This window comes from Microcaecilia unicolor, chromosome 8, assembly GCF_901765095.1.
Source record: "Microcaecilia unicolor chromosome 8, aMicUni1.1, whole genome shotgun sequence".
NCBI lineage: Eukaryota > Metazoa > Chordata > Amphibia > Gymnophiona > Siphonopidae > Microcaecilia > Microcaecilia unicolor.
In genome coordinates this window covers 174,951,614-174,965,828 of record NC_044038.1, presented here as the reverse complement: position 1 = coordinate 174,965,828, position 14,215 = coordinate 174,951,614, and the positions used below count along the sequence as shown (strand labels likewise).

Below are 14,215 nucleotides of genomic sequence, written 5' to 3'. Positions count from 1 at the left end.
GGAATCTGCAGTGGCTGTTTCCTTGGCAGTCTTCAGTTTCATCTTGATTTGTGAATCAGTGATGTTTTAGTAAGGCTCTACTCCTGTTATTCCTAACAAATCAAGCCCATTTTCACAGTTCGATGGAAAATAATGAGCAAGTACTGGAAGATGATTAAATCCAGACAAGCTGCTTGCTCAGTCCCCCACCCTACCCCTCAGGGGCTGTTCACTCTATGACAGTACTGTCTCAGTAACCAAGGCGACAGATTATATACATATCAGCACTAGAACATCCTAAGAGGGATTCTGCACTGCCATTGGCCCGTAACCATTCAAGGGGACAATCTAATATAATAAAACGCACCCTCAACGTTCTGAGGACAACGTTCTGAAGCCATGAAGCCATCTGACGTCACTCCCAGGCTGAAGGGTTCGTGGATTCGTGGTGTGAAGCCTTCAAGCCAGCTAGCCGTCTCTGCCCCGCCCTCGCGTCAAACGTCATGACGTCGAGGGCGGAAAAAAACAAACAAAGAAATCCGGCAGCGAAGCATCAGGGAAGGAGGCGGCGCTCCCGACGTCTAGCCTTCCCTTCGCTGTGTTCCGCCTTCTTCTGACGTCAAGGATGACGTCAAAAGAAGGTGGAACACAGCGAAGGGAAAGCTAGACGTCGGGAGCACCGCCTCCTTCCCTGACGCTTCGCTGCCGGAACCGCCACGGAGGTAAATTTAAAAAGAAGAAAAAAAACAAAAAGGGATGTTGGGGGGAGAGAAGAGGGTGGCCAGTAAAGAAGAACAATGGGAGCGGGAGGGCAGGGGAGAAACGACAGCATGGATGCGAAGGGGGGGGGCATGGATGCGAAGGGGGGGGGGGAAGAGGGCGGCCCAGGCTGGGACATGGGAGAGAGAGGAGCATGGATGCGAGGGGGGGTCATGGAAGGGAGAGAGGGGACTTGCTGGAAAAGGATGAATGGAGGCGGCAGGGGACAGAGGAGCATGGATGGGCATGGATTGGGAGGGCAGGGCTCAGGGAGAGAGGGGAATTGCTGGAAAGGGATGAATGGAGGCGGCAGGGGACACAGGAGCATGGATGGGCATGGATTGGGAGGGCAGGGCTCATGGAGAGAGGGGAATTGCTGGATAGGGATGAATGGAGGGGACAGATGGGCATGGATGGATATGGATTGCAGGGCAGGCCTCAGGGAGAGAGGGGAATTGCTGGATAGGGATGAATGGAGGGGCCAGGTGACAGAGGAGCATGGATGGGCATGGATTGGAAGGGCAAGACTCAGGGAGAGGGGAATTGCTGGATAAGGATGAATGGAGGGGACAGATGGGCATGGATGGATATGGATTGCAGGGCAGGGCTCAGGGAGAGAGGGGAATTGCTGGATAGGGATGAATGGAGGGGGCAGGTGACAGAGGAACATGGATGGGCATGGATTGGGAGGGCAGGGCTCAGGGAGAGAGGGGAATTGCTGGAAAGGGATGAATGGAGGGGGCAGGGGACAGAGGAGCATGGATGGGCATGGATTGGGAGGGCAGGGCTCAGGGAGAGAGGGGAATTGCTGGAAAGGGATGAATGGAGGGGGCAGGGGACAGAGGAGCATGGATGGGCATGGATTGGGAGGGCAGGGCTCATGGAGAGAGGGGAATTGCTGGATAGGGATGAATGGAGGGGACAGATGGGCATGGATGGATATGGATTGCAGGGCAGGCCTCAGGGAGAGATGGGAATTGCTGGATAGGGATGAATGGAGGGGACAGGTGACAGAGGAGCATGGATGGGCATGGATTGGGAGGGCAGGGCTCAGGGAGAGAGGGGAACTGCTGGAAAAGGATTAATGGAGGGGGCAGGGGACAGATGGGCATGGATTGGGAGGGCAGGGCTCACACTCTCTCTCTCATATACAATGTCTTTCTGACTCTCACTCTCACACACTCTGTCTTATCACATTCACTCTCTATGTGCCACACAGTCACTCACACACTCGCTTGGTCTCATACACTCACTCTCACAGAGAATCTGTCTCTCACACACACTCTCTCTCTCGCCCACACACACACACTCTCTCTCACACTGTGTCTCACATACACACTTGCACACACTCTCATTCTCACACACACACTCTCTCACAAACACACTCACACCCAGACTCACTCTCTCTCTCACACACTCACACTTTCACTCTGACTCTCAAACAGTCACTCTCACATACACTCTCCCAAATATACACACTCCGAGGAAAACCTTGCTAGCGCCCGTTTCATTTGTGTCAGAAACGGGCCTTTTTTACTAGTCTGATAATAAGTAAAATGTTCTGACTACAAGCAGCCAGACTCTGCATATCTGGTGAGCACCAGCTCTCACTATAACCCACAAGCCTCTCCTTTCAAAGAGTGCATAATGCCACCTTCAGACCTCTCCGGCCCTGTCACAGGGCTGGCACATTCTTTGAGAAGGCTTTTGTACTTTGCCCAAGAGGAAGGAGAGTACTGAGAAACAATGAATCAGCTCACGGCTGGAAATGGATTCCAACTGCAGGACACAGATTTTGCTGCAAGGCACAAAGCTTTTTCTGCTTTTCTAGATGGGGCAACTTGTTGCTCTACCTTTTCCTGAGAGTTCTCCAGTTTTAACGAATGGGGCTAATCATCTGGCACTGGTCCCATATGCTGTCCTTTTTATGCTATCTCCCATGTCTTCCAGCACGCCCTGCCTTCTCTCATTGCACTGCATGCCACTACCAGGGGCGTAGCCAGACCTTGGCGGGAGGGGAGTCCAGAGCCCGAGGTGGGGGGGGCACAGTTAGCCCACCTCCCCCAACTTTTGACCCCCCCAACACTTTCGACCCCCCTCCTGCAGCCGACCCCCCTCCTGCAGCCGGCCCTCCCCCGCCACTCGACCCCCCCCCCCTGCCACCGACCCTCCCCCACCGCCACCACTGCTGCCTGGTACCTTTGTTGGCGGGGATCCCCAACCCCTGCCAGCAAAAGTACCAGGCAGCAGTGGCGGCGGGGGAGAGTCGAAAGTAGAGGGGGCCAGGGCTAAATCTGTGGGGGCCCATGTCCCCGTGGCCCCACCTAGCTACAACCCTGGCCACTACTCACCCTGGCACCCTTCCTTTTCTCACCTTGTCACTGTCATTCCATATGCTGCTCAGTCCAACTCCAAAACATACAATGTTTCCCCAAAATAACTTAAAATTCATACACGACTTTTTGGGGATATTCACGCCAGTGCTTCTAGTACAGAAGCAGCCCGCATGAAGGGAATCATCCATTTTCCATTTCATGGTGTTCATGTGAGGTTTTCAGCAACATCAAGGATGGAAAACAGCAAACTCTAGGACCTGCATTATTTTTCTAATTGTGAGGTAATTACTAAAGTGGTCATGATCACAATTGGGGAAGTCCCACTGCTATGAAACCACCTAACTGTGGGCCTCTACAACATGACTTCATTCTGTTCTGGTTTTATTATATTTGATGCAAAGTTTTTTTTCTTACAGACGATATGTTTTTGTTATTGCCTATTGAGAAAGATATCTCCTCTATTCTCCCTAATATTACATCACATATTAAGAGCCCATGGCTTTAAACTTAACAAAGATAAGACAAAACTATTATGGGTTAAGTCAGGTTGATACACTTCCTGTTTGTAAAATAGTACTGGATAATGGACTGTTTATTTGGATACTGCTTTATCTTTAATTCCATAAATCAATTCAATAGCGAAATTAATTTTCTTTAAACTCTACTTGAGATCTATTCGGTCACTTTTATTGGTAAAACATTTTGCAGTGTTGGTTCAATCATTAATTCTGTCGCATTTAGACTACTGCAATAGTTTATACTGCTTCACTTCTTCTATTTTGCTCTCTGTTATAGGTATTACAAAACACTGCAGCTAAATTGATTTTTCAGGAAAAAGACGTAAAGTCACGCAACTCCATGTCTTGCACAGTTGCACTGAGTCCTGGTGAAGGCCAGAATATTTTTTAAGCTGGCTTGTCTAATTCATAAAATATTTTGTGGCTACAGTCCTGATTATTTAGCAATTGGGTTATGTTCCAAATTTATGATCCTAAATTACGAGCATAATTTTTTTGGAGCATAGGAGTATGCTCATAATTTAGGAGCATAACCTTTATAGAATAAGGCCCACAGTGCCTTGCATTTTAAGCACCCAAATTTCATTGACCTTTACAGATCTGAGCCCAATGTGACTGACCTGGGAATGTAGCTCCGTAAAGCTACTCAAGAACTAACTTAGGGGTCCTAATGCACTTAACCCAGGAAAAAAATGGCCTAAAAGTTTGCATTAGTTTTGCCATTTGTGTGTGCTAACTACATGGTCTTTTTTTTTTTTTTAAGGATGTGTCAGGGGTGAAACACAGGCGTAGAAGCGCTATGTAGCTAGAGCTCTGACATTAGCATACGCTAACTGAATAATGCTGGCTTAATGCGGGAACCCTCAGCATCTCCTAAACAGAAGGCAGAAAGAGCTCCAGCGTCAATTTTTTTCAGTGGCAGCTCGCACAGCCAGAAAAAGAAATAACTGAAAAAGACCACATTTACGGTCGTGCTAGAAAGGAGCTTAGTGCGTGGGAAAAGTCTCATGTTAGGACACGGTGAGCCCAGCTTAGTAAAAGGACCTGTTAGCTAGTTCAATCAGAGATATCATTTACTAGTGGAGGAGTGGCCTAGTGGTTAGGGTGGTGGACTTTGGTCCTGGGGTACTGAGTTCGATTCCCACTTCAGGCACAGGCAGCTCCTTGTGACTCTGGGCAAATCACTTAACCCTCCATTGCCCCATGTAAGCCGCATTGAGCCTGCCATGAGTGGGAAAGCGCGGGGTACAAATGTAACAAAAAAAAAAAAAAAAAAAAATTTACTACTGGTAAATCCATGAGATTCACAGCTAGTGCTTTTATGTAGACTGAATGTAAAGTTGACATCACTGCAATCAATAGACAAAATTCTGTGTTGAGGGTTGTTCTTTAAAGGGTCCTTTTACCAAGGTGCGCTGAAAAATGGGCTGCGGTAGTGTAGGCGTGTCTTTTGGGCACGCGCAGAATCATTTTTCAGCGCACCTGTAAAAAAGGTCTTGTTTTTATTTTTGCCAAAAATGGATGTGCGGCAAAATGAAAATTGGCATGCGTCCATTTTCGGTCTAAGACCTTACCGCCAGCCATCGACCTAGCGGTAAAAGACTAACATGGTAACCGGGCGGTAATGACCTACATGTGTCAAATGCCACTTGGTGCGCGTCCAATACGCATGCCCGAAAATAAATTTTTCAGTCGCACAAATCGGACGTGCACCAAAAATGAAATTACCGCAAAAGCCACGCATTAGCCAGGCAGTAACTCCATTTTGGCGTGCATTGAGCGCGCATAGACGCTTATGCGGCTTAGTAAAAGGGCCCCTAAATAACCAATGGTGAGCTCAAACACTCTTAACATGATTGAGTGGAGTTCATTCATTTCTTCCAAGTGCATTCTGAGACGTCAAAGGTATACACTACACTCTCCTCTCTCTCCCCATCCTCGAAGAAAGTAACTCTGTAAAGCCCCTCTGCTGTGCGATCTCAGATTTTTTAGTGCAACAAAACAGATGTTCAGCATGATGATGACAATCCTGCTCCATATGACAGCATGTACATAACAGCTGTCTCAATTATATAAGCAGGTGAAAGGTCACATGTAAATGTGAACGTGACTAAAAGCTTTTAATTTGGTGCCTCAACTGTCTACAGAAGGGAGTATTTTCGTGAATAAATGTTATTCGTTTGCTCGTTATTGTACAGAAGATAGATAAGCAGCAATTAACCATTGCTCTTGGAGCCAGATTTGTTGCAATGTGAAGAAGGGCAAACCCTCACCTCCTGAAGATGAGATTCCTTCTTCCTGGAAGATAAGCTCATATGCTTCTCTAAAACATTGCAGTACTTTTCCGTTTCTTTATCGTACTTCTTTTTAGCCTCCTGCAAAACATAAGTACAAGGTCGATAAGAGGAATGAATTTTGCAGGACTTCAGAGCAGACGCAATGAGCCTATGATGAAGCTGGCATTCAATCTCAATCCAACGCAATTTACCCAGCCACCTCCACCTTGGGAAGAAGGACTAGTAAGCAGAAACCTGAGTTTGCCACTGCCCAAACTCTCCTAAACCTCTCAGACACCAGCCATATAGTGGTTGGGAATTCATATGGAAGAACAGCTTACAGGAGATTCCATGAGGTGATAATCTACTATATGAGATTTAATCACCTTGAACAGGATACTTATTTCTCTTAACACACGATCTTTGTACTTCTATAACATTGGATTGTTTTAGTTAATCTTTAAAACAGTGACGTAGCTACGTGGGGCCTGAGGGGGCCGGGGCCCCCGCAGATTCACCCCAGGACCCCCCTCCCGGCAAACCCGCCCCCGCCGCCGCCTACCTTTCTTTTTGCTGGCGGGGGAACCCACTCCCCGCCAGCCGACGTCTTCTCAGTCCTTCCTGCTCTTCAATTTGTTTGCTGACGTCCTGCACGTAATTGTACGTGCAGGACGTCAGACTCAGAGAACAGTTCTGTTCTCTGAGTCTGACGTCCTGCACGTACAACGTACAACGTGCAGGACGTCAGCAAACAAATTGAAGAGCAGGAAGCGACTGAGAAGAAGACGTCGGCTGGCGGGGAGTGGGATCCCCCGCCAGCAAAAGTAAAGGTAGGCTGCAGCGGCGGCGGGTTTGCGGCAGGAGGGGGGGCGGCAATGTCGGCGGTGGGGGGGTGGCGCCGGGGGGAGGGCTAAAATGTGCCCCCTCCCCCCGGGCTCTGGACCCCTCCCCCACGGAAGGCTGGCTACGCCCCTGCTTTAAAACCAATAAAATGTGAACTATAGGCATTGTAGACCAATTCTATACATTCCCCCATAATCTATAAACTTGAATATTACACTTAGCACACAAAGCTGCACGCATAAGTTATAGAATGGTGCCAGTTATGCGTGCAACTTAATAATTTTGACTATAATTGGTGTTAATTGGCACTAATTAGCAGTTACGTGAATTAGTTGGGGTTCTAGTCATTGACCCCCTAATTCTATGAGTCACCAAAAATTGTGCATGCACAATTTAATTGAACAAGCTAATTAGCAGTAATAATTGTCTTTTTAACAATTATTGACACTAGATTTAATTGTCATTTAAGTGTGTAAATTTAGGTGTGGGATCTGTTCCTAAAATTTACAGGTGATCTGAAAAAAGAAGGCACGGAAATGGGAGGGTCATGGGTGTAACGGGGGCATTCCTATAATTAACTTGTTGTTATAGAATAATGGGGATACGCGCCTAATGTAGGATCATAAATTTGCACCATGCTTCAGTTTGTGTCAATGGCTGCGCCTAAAGTTAGGCATGATTCCCGGGCGTACACACTATTCTTTAAACCAGGCCTAACTTTAAGCGTGGCTTATAGAATAGTGATTTTTTTTTTTGGCGCCACATATAGAATCTAGCTCTGACCATGCAAAATTCCTAGTGCAGAACTGAGTTGGGGGCATGGACCTGTGGGGATGCAAAATTCCTAGTGCACAGCTGTGTGGGGGGGGTGGGGGGGCATTGGCATGCCCACATGTTATAGAATACTAGCAGTTGCGTGCCTGACAGCGTGAGTTCTGACACCAGCCACTGAGCTACAGTATAAGTGCTTGTATATAAAGTTACACCTAGCTGGGTGCAAGTGTAACTTTTCTAAACAGGTTTAAATGGATGTGCATGTTTCATAACATAAGCACATATCTCACAAGTCCACCAAGCTTCCAAGCTAGGAACACCCAAACCTTATAAACATATGTACTAGACATTGACAGCTTATATAACTGAGAGTCTTTTACTAAGGCGCGCTCATGTTTTTAGCATGCGTTAAAATTGCGGGCACGCTAAACATTAGAGATGCTAATGCATTCCTATGGGTGTCTCTAATGTTTAGAGCGTCCACAATTTTAGCGTGTCTATACCTCTGGGCAATTTTATAAGCCTCTAATTCCGCATGTAAAACGCTATTTTACATGCAAAATAGCGTATACAATTAACCAGCATAGTAATGTAACTAAGTAAATGTAACTAGTTACTGTACTTAAGTAAAAGTTTTGTTACTTTTACTTGTAAAGAAGTACATGAAAAATCTTACTTTTACTTTTACCAATGTAAAAATGTTACCATTTTTTACTACTTTTACCTAGTTACTTCTGATGCTTGCAGATCAAAGTAAAAAAATAAAAGTGGCAGAGACCTAAATGATGATTCCTCAGTAAACCAAATGCAACAGCAAAACCTGGAACAGGATTTTGTAATTGCAAACCTCATCACACAAACAGTGGATCATCTCATCTTAACTTTTGGTGTTCAGGGAATACAGCCTATGAGAACAGTAGAGTTGCCTGTGCTTGTTGAACTGGTTACTAGTCTCCAGCCAAACAGAAAACTGATGAGTTTGGTCACTTTGAAGCGGAGATGAAGCTGAAGCTGGTTGCAATTCTTGGCGAACAGACATATGTCTCTATCAGAACAGCCTGCTGGACATCCCATGGAAAATTTTACATTGGCGTGACAGTCCACTGGATTGACAGTCTGCTTGTCTGGCTTTAAGACTGATGAGTTTCCATACATTTGACATTCTAGCATCAGTTCTTGAAGATATTCAGAGTTTGCCATTGGATGAAAAATAGTTAGGACAACACCAGACAATGATTTCAACTTTGTGAAAGCCTTCTCTGTAATTGGACAGTATAATAATGATAACAAAGATGAAGATGCAAGTGATGAATTAGCACTATTTCTAATGCAGATGATAAGGACAAGGATGATGATAAAGCATTCTGTGCTATAAGGAAGTCTAGTGTTTCAGACAGAGATTCCTTTGATCAATACCTGCAGACCCAGTTAAAAGGCATCAGCAATATTACGGTCTGAAGGAACTTTTTATCAGACTGAACAATCCACTTCCTTATAATGCAGTTGTTGAACATCTTTTTAGCTATGGTGGATTAAAGACTCACAAGTGCACTCATATGAGTGATAGCCATTTTCAAAATTTAGTTTTACTAAAAGCAAAGTAGATTGAATTGTAGAGCAATAAAATTGTTGGGATAAAAAAATGTTAACAATAGTTACATTCACTGTAGTTACGGTTCTTTTACTTTTACTGAAAAGGCATTATATTAGGCAGTAACTTTTTTACTTAAGTAAATGTTTTAAATGTGTTCTTCATTGTACTTTTACTTAAGTACTTTGCCTTAGTACTTTGAACAACACTGCAATTAACTCCAATGTGATGCTAAAGACCTATATGAAGCCTGTCTAATTAGCTGCTTATATATTGCACTTCACACCTGCTGAAAGAGTAGTTTGATGCCCACTCTCACTGAAAGAACTTCGGCTAGGGGCCAACCCACATTATCATTTCACAGAGTGTTAACAAAACAGACAGAATGATCTCATGGCACCCCAGGCCTATTACAGCAGACACCAGGGGTGTCGAGCTACAAGGATGAGTGGCCATGAGTATATATACCAGGTGCTCATTTGACAGTATCAGAGCTTATCCATCCAAGGACAAGGCCTTGAATACAAACCTTTCTGGCACATGAGGCTCACAGATGGAGATTCATGGGAGCTGCATGATACCAATTTTATACTCCACTCCACTGTTGTTTAAGTGGCATATTTCAAACTTTTAGTGGTATTAGACTATCCATACAAACAGTATTTGGAATGTGTCATCTGGGCGATTTATCATTCTGCCAATACATATACAGAAAGCATATTAAAGGATAGGTATGGATGAAGTAGCAACTGCGTCAAAATAGCAACCAACAGGTCAGGGTAAGAAAACACCCATGTGTAGTCCAAAAACCAGTATAAGAGAGTAGAGGTGGACCAAAAAATCTCATCAGCCGATGGTAAGTTGAAGTAACTTTATTCAGCACCAGATGTGTATACACCACTGTGTTCTTGTACAAAGCCAAGCGTTATAACAAATTGAATAAACTATAAACTATAGCCATGTTGACAGCCGCAAGTATGATTTTAAATCTTACAATTCCTGATACCTTTGAGAATTTCCCAGACTACTGTTGCATTCTGATCCTAGTAGCTTCCCATCCCTTCACTACAAAACCAAAACACTACTTATGGCCATATTTTACAAAAATACAACACATCTAAACGGTAATCTTGAATTTTCATGTCTGCAACTACTTTCACAGTCAAAGAAAAACAAAATCTGTAGTGTAGAATGGCTTTGAAATAGCTCTGACCTGTATGTAATTCCTGCTGTAAAGGCTGCCCCCCCCCCCCCCCATTTAGAACAAAACTTCCTGAGGCTGATTGTATGCAGCTACTGATGAGAACACATCACACGTTTGATCAGAGGGGAAGAAACTATATAGAATGTATGAAGTACTAAAACATGGGACTCAACAGGAATCCATCCTCACAACTACTCTGATCATTATGCCTCAGCTTCTCCGAAAGGTGCAGAATTTCTTGGTGCAATGGTTTATAATTAACCCATGATGGATATAAGAGGGCATAAGCTAACGTGTGGGTGGTTGAGCACTGATGAGCATGGTGGAGATGGATCTCTACCTGGGCAAAGTCAACATTTGGAAATTATAAACACTAACTTGACACAAGTTTGTTGTTCCTTCGTCATGAAAAAGACTGTGGTTGCCTAGCAACAGAGAGCTATCCTCAGCCCACAAGAGGATAGCTTCCTATTCAGTAGCTATACTATGGGCCAGGCCTTGGATTCAAGCAAAACTAGAGAAAATCAGAAAAAATGTACAAGAACAGGAATCAATCTGATCACACGGTTTTCAAGCAAAGTCTCTCTGGCACAATTCCTGGAAGGAAAATAAATACTTAGAAAAACCCCTTGAGTGGGCTCATGCATAACGCATTGCAGGACTTTGCAGAGTCTTGAATTGAAGGCTTTTTTGGTTACACCACTCCCCTTCTTCCACTCAGATGCCCCTAATCCTTTTGTAAGCTTAAGACTGTCAACATGCTGAACTCAAGGAAGGCCAGATGAGTCTTCAATCCAGAGCTCAATGTCCTCAATGCTGATCTTGGACAGCTAGTATGACAAGCCCAAAAATGAATGATATTTTTTTCTTTCCAACCAAATGTCATATGTCTGAACAATGGCCAGAGACAGAAAACAGGAAGTTTTCCCCTCATTGTCCATTCTAGCCATGACATTAGTGCTCTTTTGGGATACTCCATTTTTAAGCAATGGTTACAAGTCCAATGGTGTTTTTCTACACAAACTTTTGCCAGTACTGTAAAATGCCAGCAATGCAGACCCCCCCCCCCCCCCCAAAAGCAAAAGTGTGGAATAAACGCAGAAAACTGCTCGATTTTGAGATGACGATACCTGCTATTTCTATAGATTGTTACTGTTATTGATATGCATTTTATTATGGTGCACTTTGTTGCCACAAACAAAACCAGAAGAACCGAAAACTCTGCAGAAACGCACAAAGGAAACAAAAGAGCACAGATGGCAAATAGTGGCGAAATTACCAAAGGAGCCATATATTGATAGAAAGCATAGCCAATTAAGCGCTGAATATCACATTTAACCAGCTATGTTTTTTGCTGGCTCCGTATACTCAATAATTCAATTCCAGGTATAACACCAGCAGTGGTTAGTAAAACACTGATCGATGCCAGCTGAATATCAGGCCCATAATAAAGAGTCAATAAATAAAATCTGAAAAAAATATTTACATATCCAAAAAACAATATTGTGGCAGAACATGAAAAGATACCCACATAAAAGTCTTGCTCCCCTGATATTCAACCGGTGGCAGTCAGCGGTTTTTTAAACGCTGATCATTGCTGGCTAAAGTATCCCCGATATGCAATGCACTGGCACTTATGCTGGCCCAGCCAATATTCAGCTGGTGCCGCATAAAAGTTACAAGGCCCCATCAGGCCGGGCCCGCATAACTTTTTTTTGTGTTTAAAATAAAAACAAAAAGCCCTGAGCCCCCTCCACCAATGTCCTTCTTTCCTTTCCCCCTCTCCCCAGCCAGCAACAGGACCCCCTCCCGGAAGACCCCCCACTCCACCAGCAGCACAAGTAGGCCCTTCCCCTGGGCCTACCTGTACCCCTGATGGTCCAGCAAGGTCTTTGGGGGCTACAGCTCCTGCCCCTTGTGTCACCTCTCTAAAATGGCTGCCGTGACTTCTCGTGGCAACTCACAGTACTACACAAATTTATTTCAAAAATCATAACCTGCTGGAAAGCACATTGTGAAGAAAACACCTCTCTCCAAATTCACAATTTTCTATTGGCATAATTGGATTCATTAACTTTGATGTCCACCTCCGTTTTCCAATTAGTACCCACCTTTGCCGCCCCAATCTGCTCCTTGCGGAATTTCTCCAGAGGCGTGATCAGCACCTCATCAGCATTCTCAATCTGGCAAATCAAACAGAGAATTAGAAGAATGTACAAACATTCGTGTTCACATTACGTTCACTCTTCTTTCCCGGTGTCCTTTTTTCCCTTACCAACAAAACAGAAGAAACCCCGCTAACTATGGCCCTCATTTCTGCTCTTATCTTCAGGCTAACATTATTACTGGACATTTGCTCTGTTCTCCAGTGCAGTCTGCTGAAAGACCTTCACATTAAACCTGGGGATTAGCCAAAGTCTTCTGTCCTGCCCCAGTGTTCTCTTCCCTCTCCCTCCAGCTAGGCCTTATGCTTCCACAATTTTTGAAGGCATGTATTTCTGCTTTTATTGTGCCAATAGCAAATGTGTTTAGCCAGAATCTCTTCCCCAACAGGGATGGCAAACACCTGGATACTGAGCCTGGAAGGTCAAAACTTTTCCTTCTGTTAGAAATCCCCCCACTGTGCATTCTTCCTGCATCAGCCCTGGCAGAGGTCAGTCTCTCAAAGCGATGTATGAGATCATTTCTCCCACTTCCCCTTTTCCTTCTCAGCCATGGTTCAGCACCCCCCCCCCCCCCCCCAAGGGAAAGATCTTTCATCCTGTTCCTGAACTGAGTACATGGGACACCAGCAGCTGCGGCCCGCTTCTCGGAGTCTCCTTTATCAGCGTGTGCTTAAACTATAGTACAACACGGAGATGATATGCATTTTTGTATGCAGTAACACTACAACATGATAGCAAAATCTAAACACATGAACATAACATAGCAGATGGCAATACAATTTTTTCTTTGCCTGGGGGCTTCACCTTTAAATATTAGTTACTCTAATGGAATCCTGTCACCGCTTTCTCGATTTTCCCATAGTTACATTTTGTTCTTCTGCTGCAACAGAATTTGAGAAATTACTGCCTTAAGGACATCGCTGTATGCACGAATCACTATTTCCTTAGTCAAGGTGACTGAACCTGGTACAAAAGCTCAGCTGAACTATTCACATTATTAAACACAATCAAATTAACTAAGGGTCCAACTGTAACCTCTGTGGCCGTGACCAACCTCAGACTTACCTTATTTCTGGGGGTCAGCTTCTAAGCTGGCTTCTGTCTTTCCTTTCTGGAGTAGTTTTCCTTCTGTGTGCTGGCTGCTTCCAGCATGACTCTAATTACTCCACTCTACTGCACCTGGGGGTCCTGCCTGAGTTAGCTCTCTCTCTGTCTCCAGCCTGGCTCTGTTTGCTCCTCTGTGCTGCACCTAGGTATTCTAAGTCTCTCTATGTTCTGTGTGCGCTCTGCCTGCTCCTTGGTTTGTGCTCCTCTCACCCGCTGGTGGCCAAAACCAGTGGCTGCTATAGTTTGTCTTGCTTTTCTTACCCGTTCCAGACTTTAGCCCAGTCCGGTCTGGTTCTTCCAGGCTGCCTGACTTGTCTCTCTTGTTTGTGCCTGGACAGCCTCCATAGTTGCTTACTGATGATGGCTGCTGCTCCTCAGGTCTTGAAGGGCTTTATTAATCACTTAGAGACTGCAGCCTTGGCCTTTGCATCATCTAAGGTCCCTGGTATGTTAGAGTGCTCTGTGCACTGCTACCTTGTCCAGTTCAGTGTGAGTTTCTAGCTTGTTACTAGTAGCTTGGGCATAGTTTTTCTTGTTGGCTTGTGTACAGCTTTACTAGTTCTCCTGTGTGTTGTGTTGTGTTGTGTGAGTTCCTAGCATGTGACTAGTTAGCTTGGGCATAGCTTTGCTTGTTAGCTTGTTAGCTTGTGTACAGCTTTATTA

General features: G+C 44.8%; 1 protein-coding gene across 3 annotated transcripts in view; it reads right to left on the bottom strand.

The window, feature by feature from the left end:
* The window catches only part of ARHGAP26 (Rho GTPase activating protein 26), a 369,115-nt gene that overhangs the window by 240,241 nt on the left and 114,659 nt on the right, over positions 1–14,215 (bottom strand). For all 3 annotated transcript variants that reach the window (XM_030211544.1, XM_030211545.1, XM_030211546.1), the window contains exons 4-5: positions 12,392–12,463; positions 5,866–5,967 (exon numbers count right to left, since the gene is read on the bottom strand). In XM_030211544.1, coding sequence (XP_030067404.1) covers positions 5,866–5,967; positions 12,392–12,463 — 174 coding nt within the window. The remainder of the gene's footprint in view (positions 1–5,865; positions 5,968–12,391; positions 12,464–14,215) is intronic.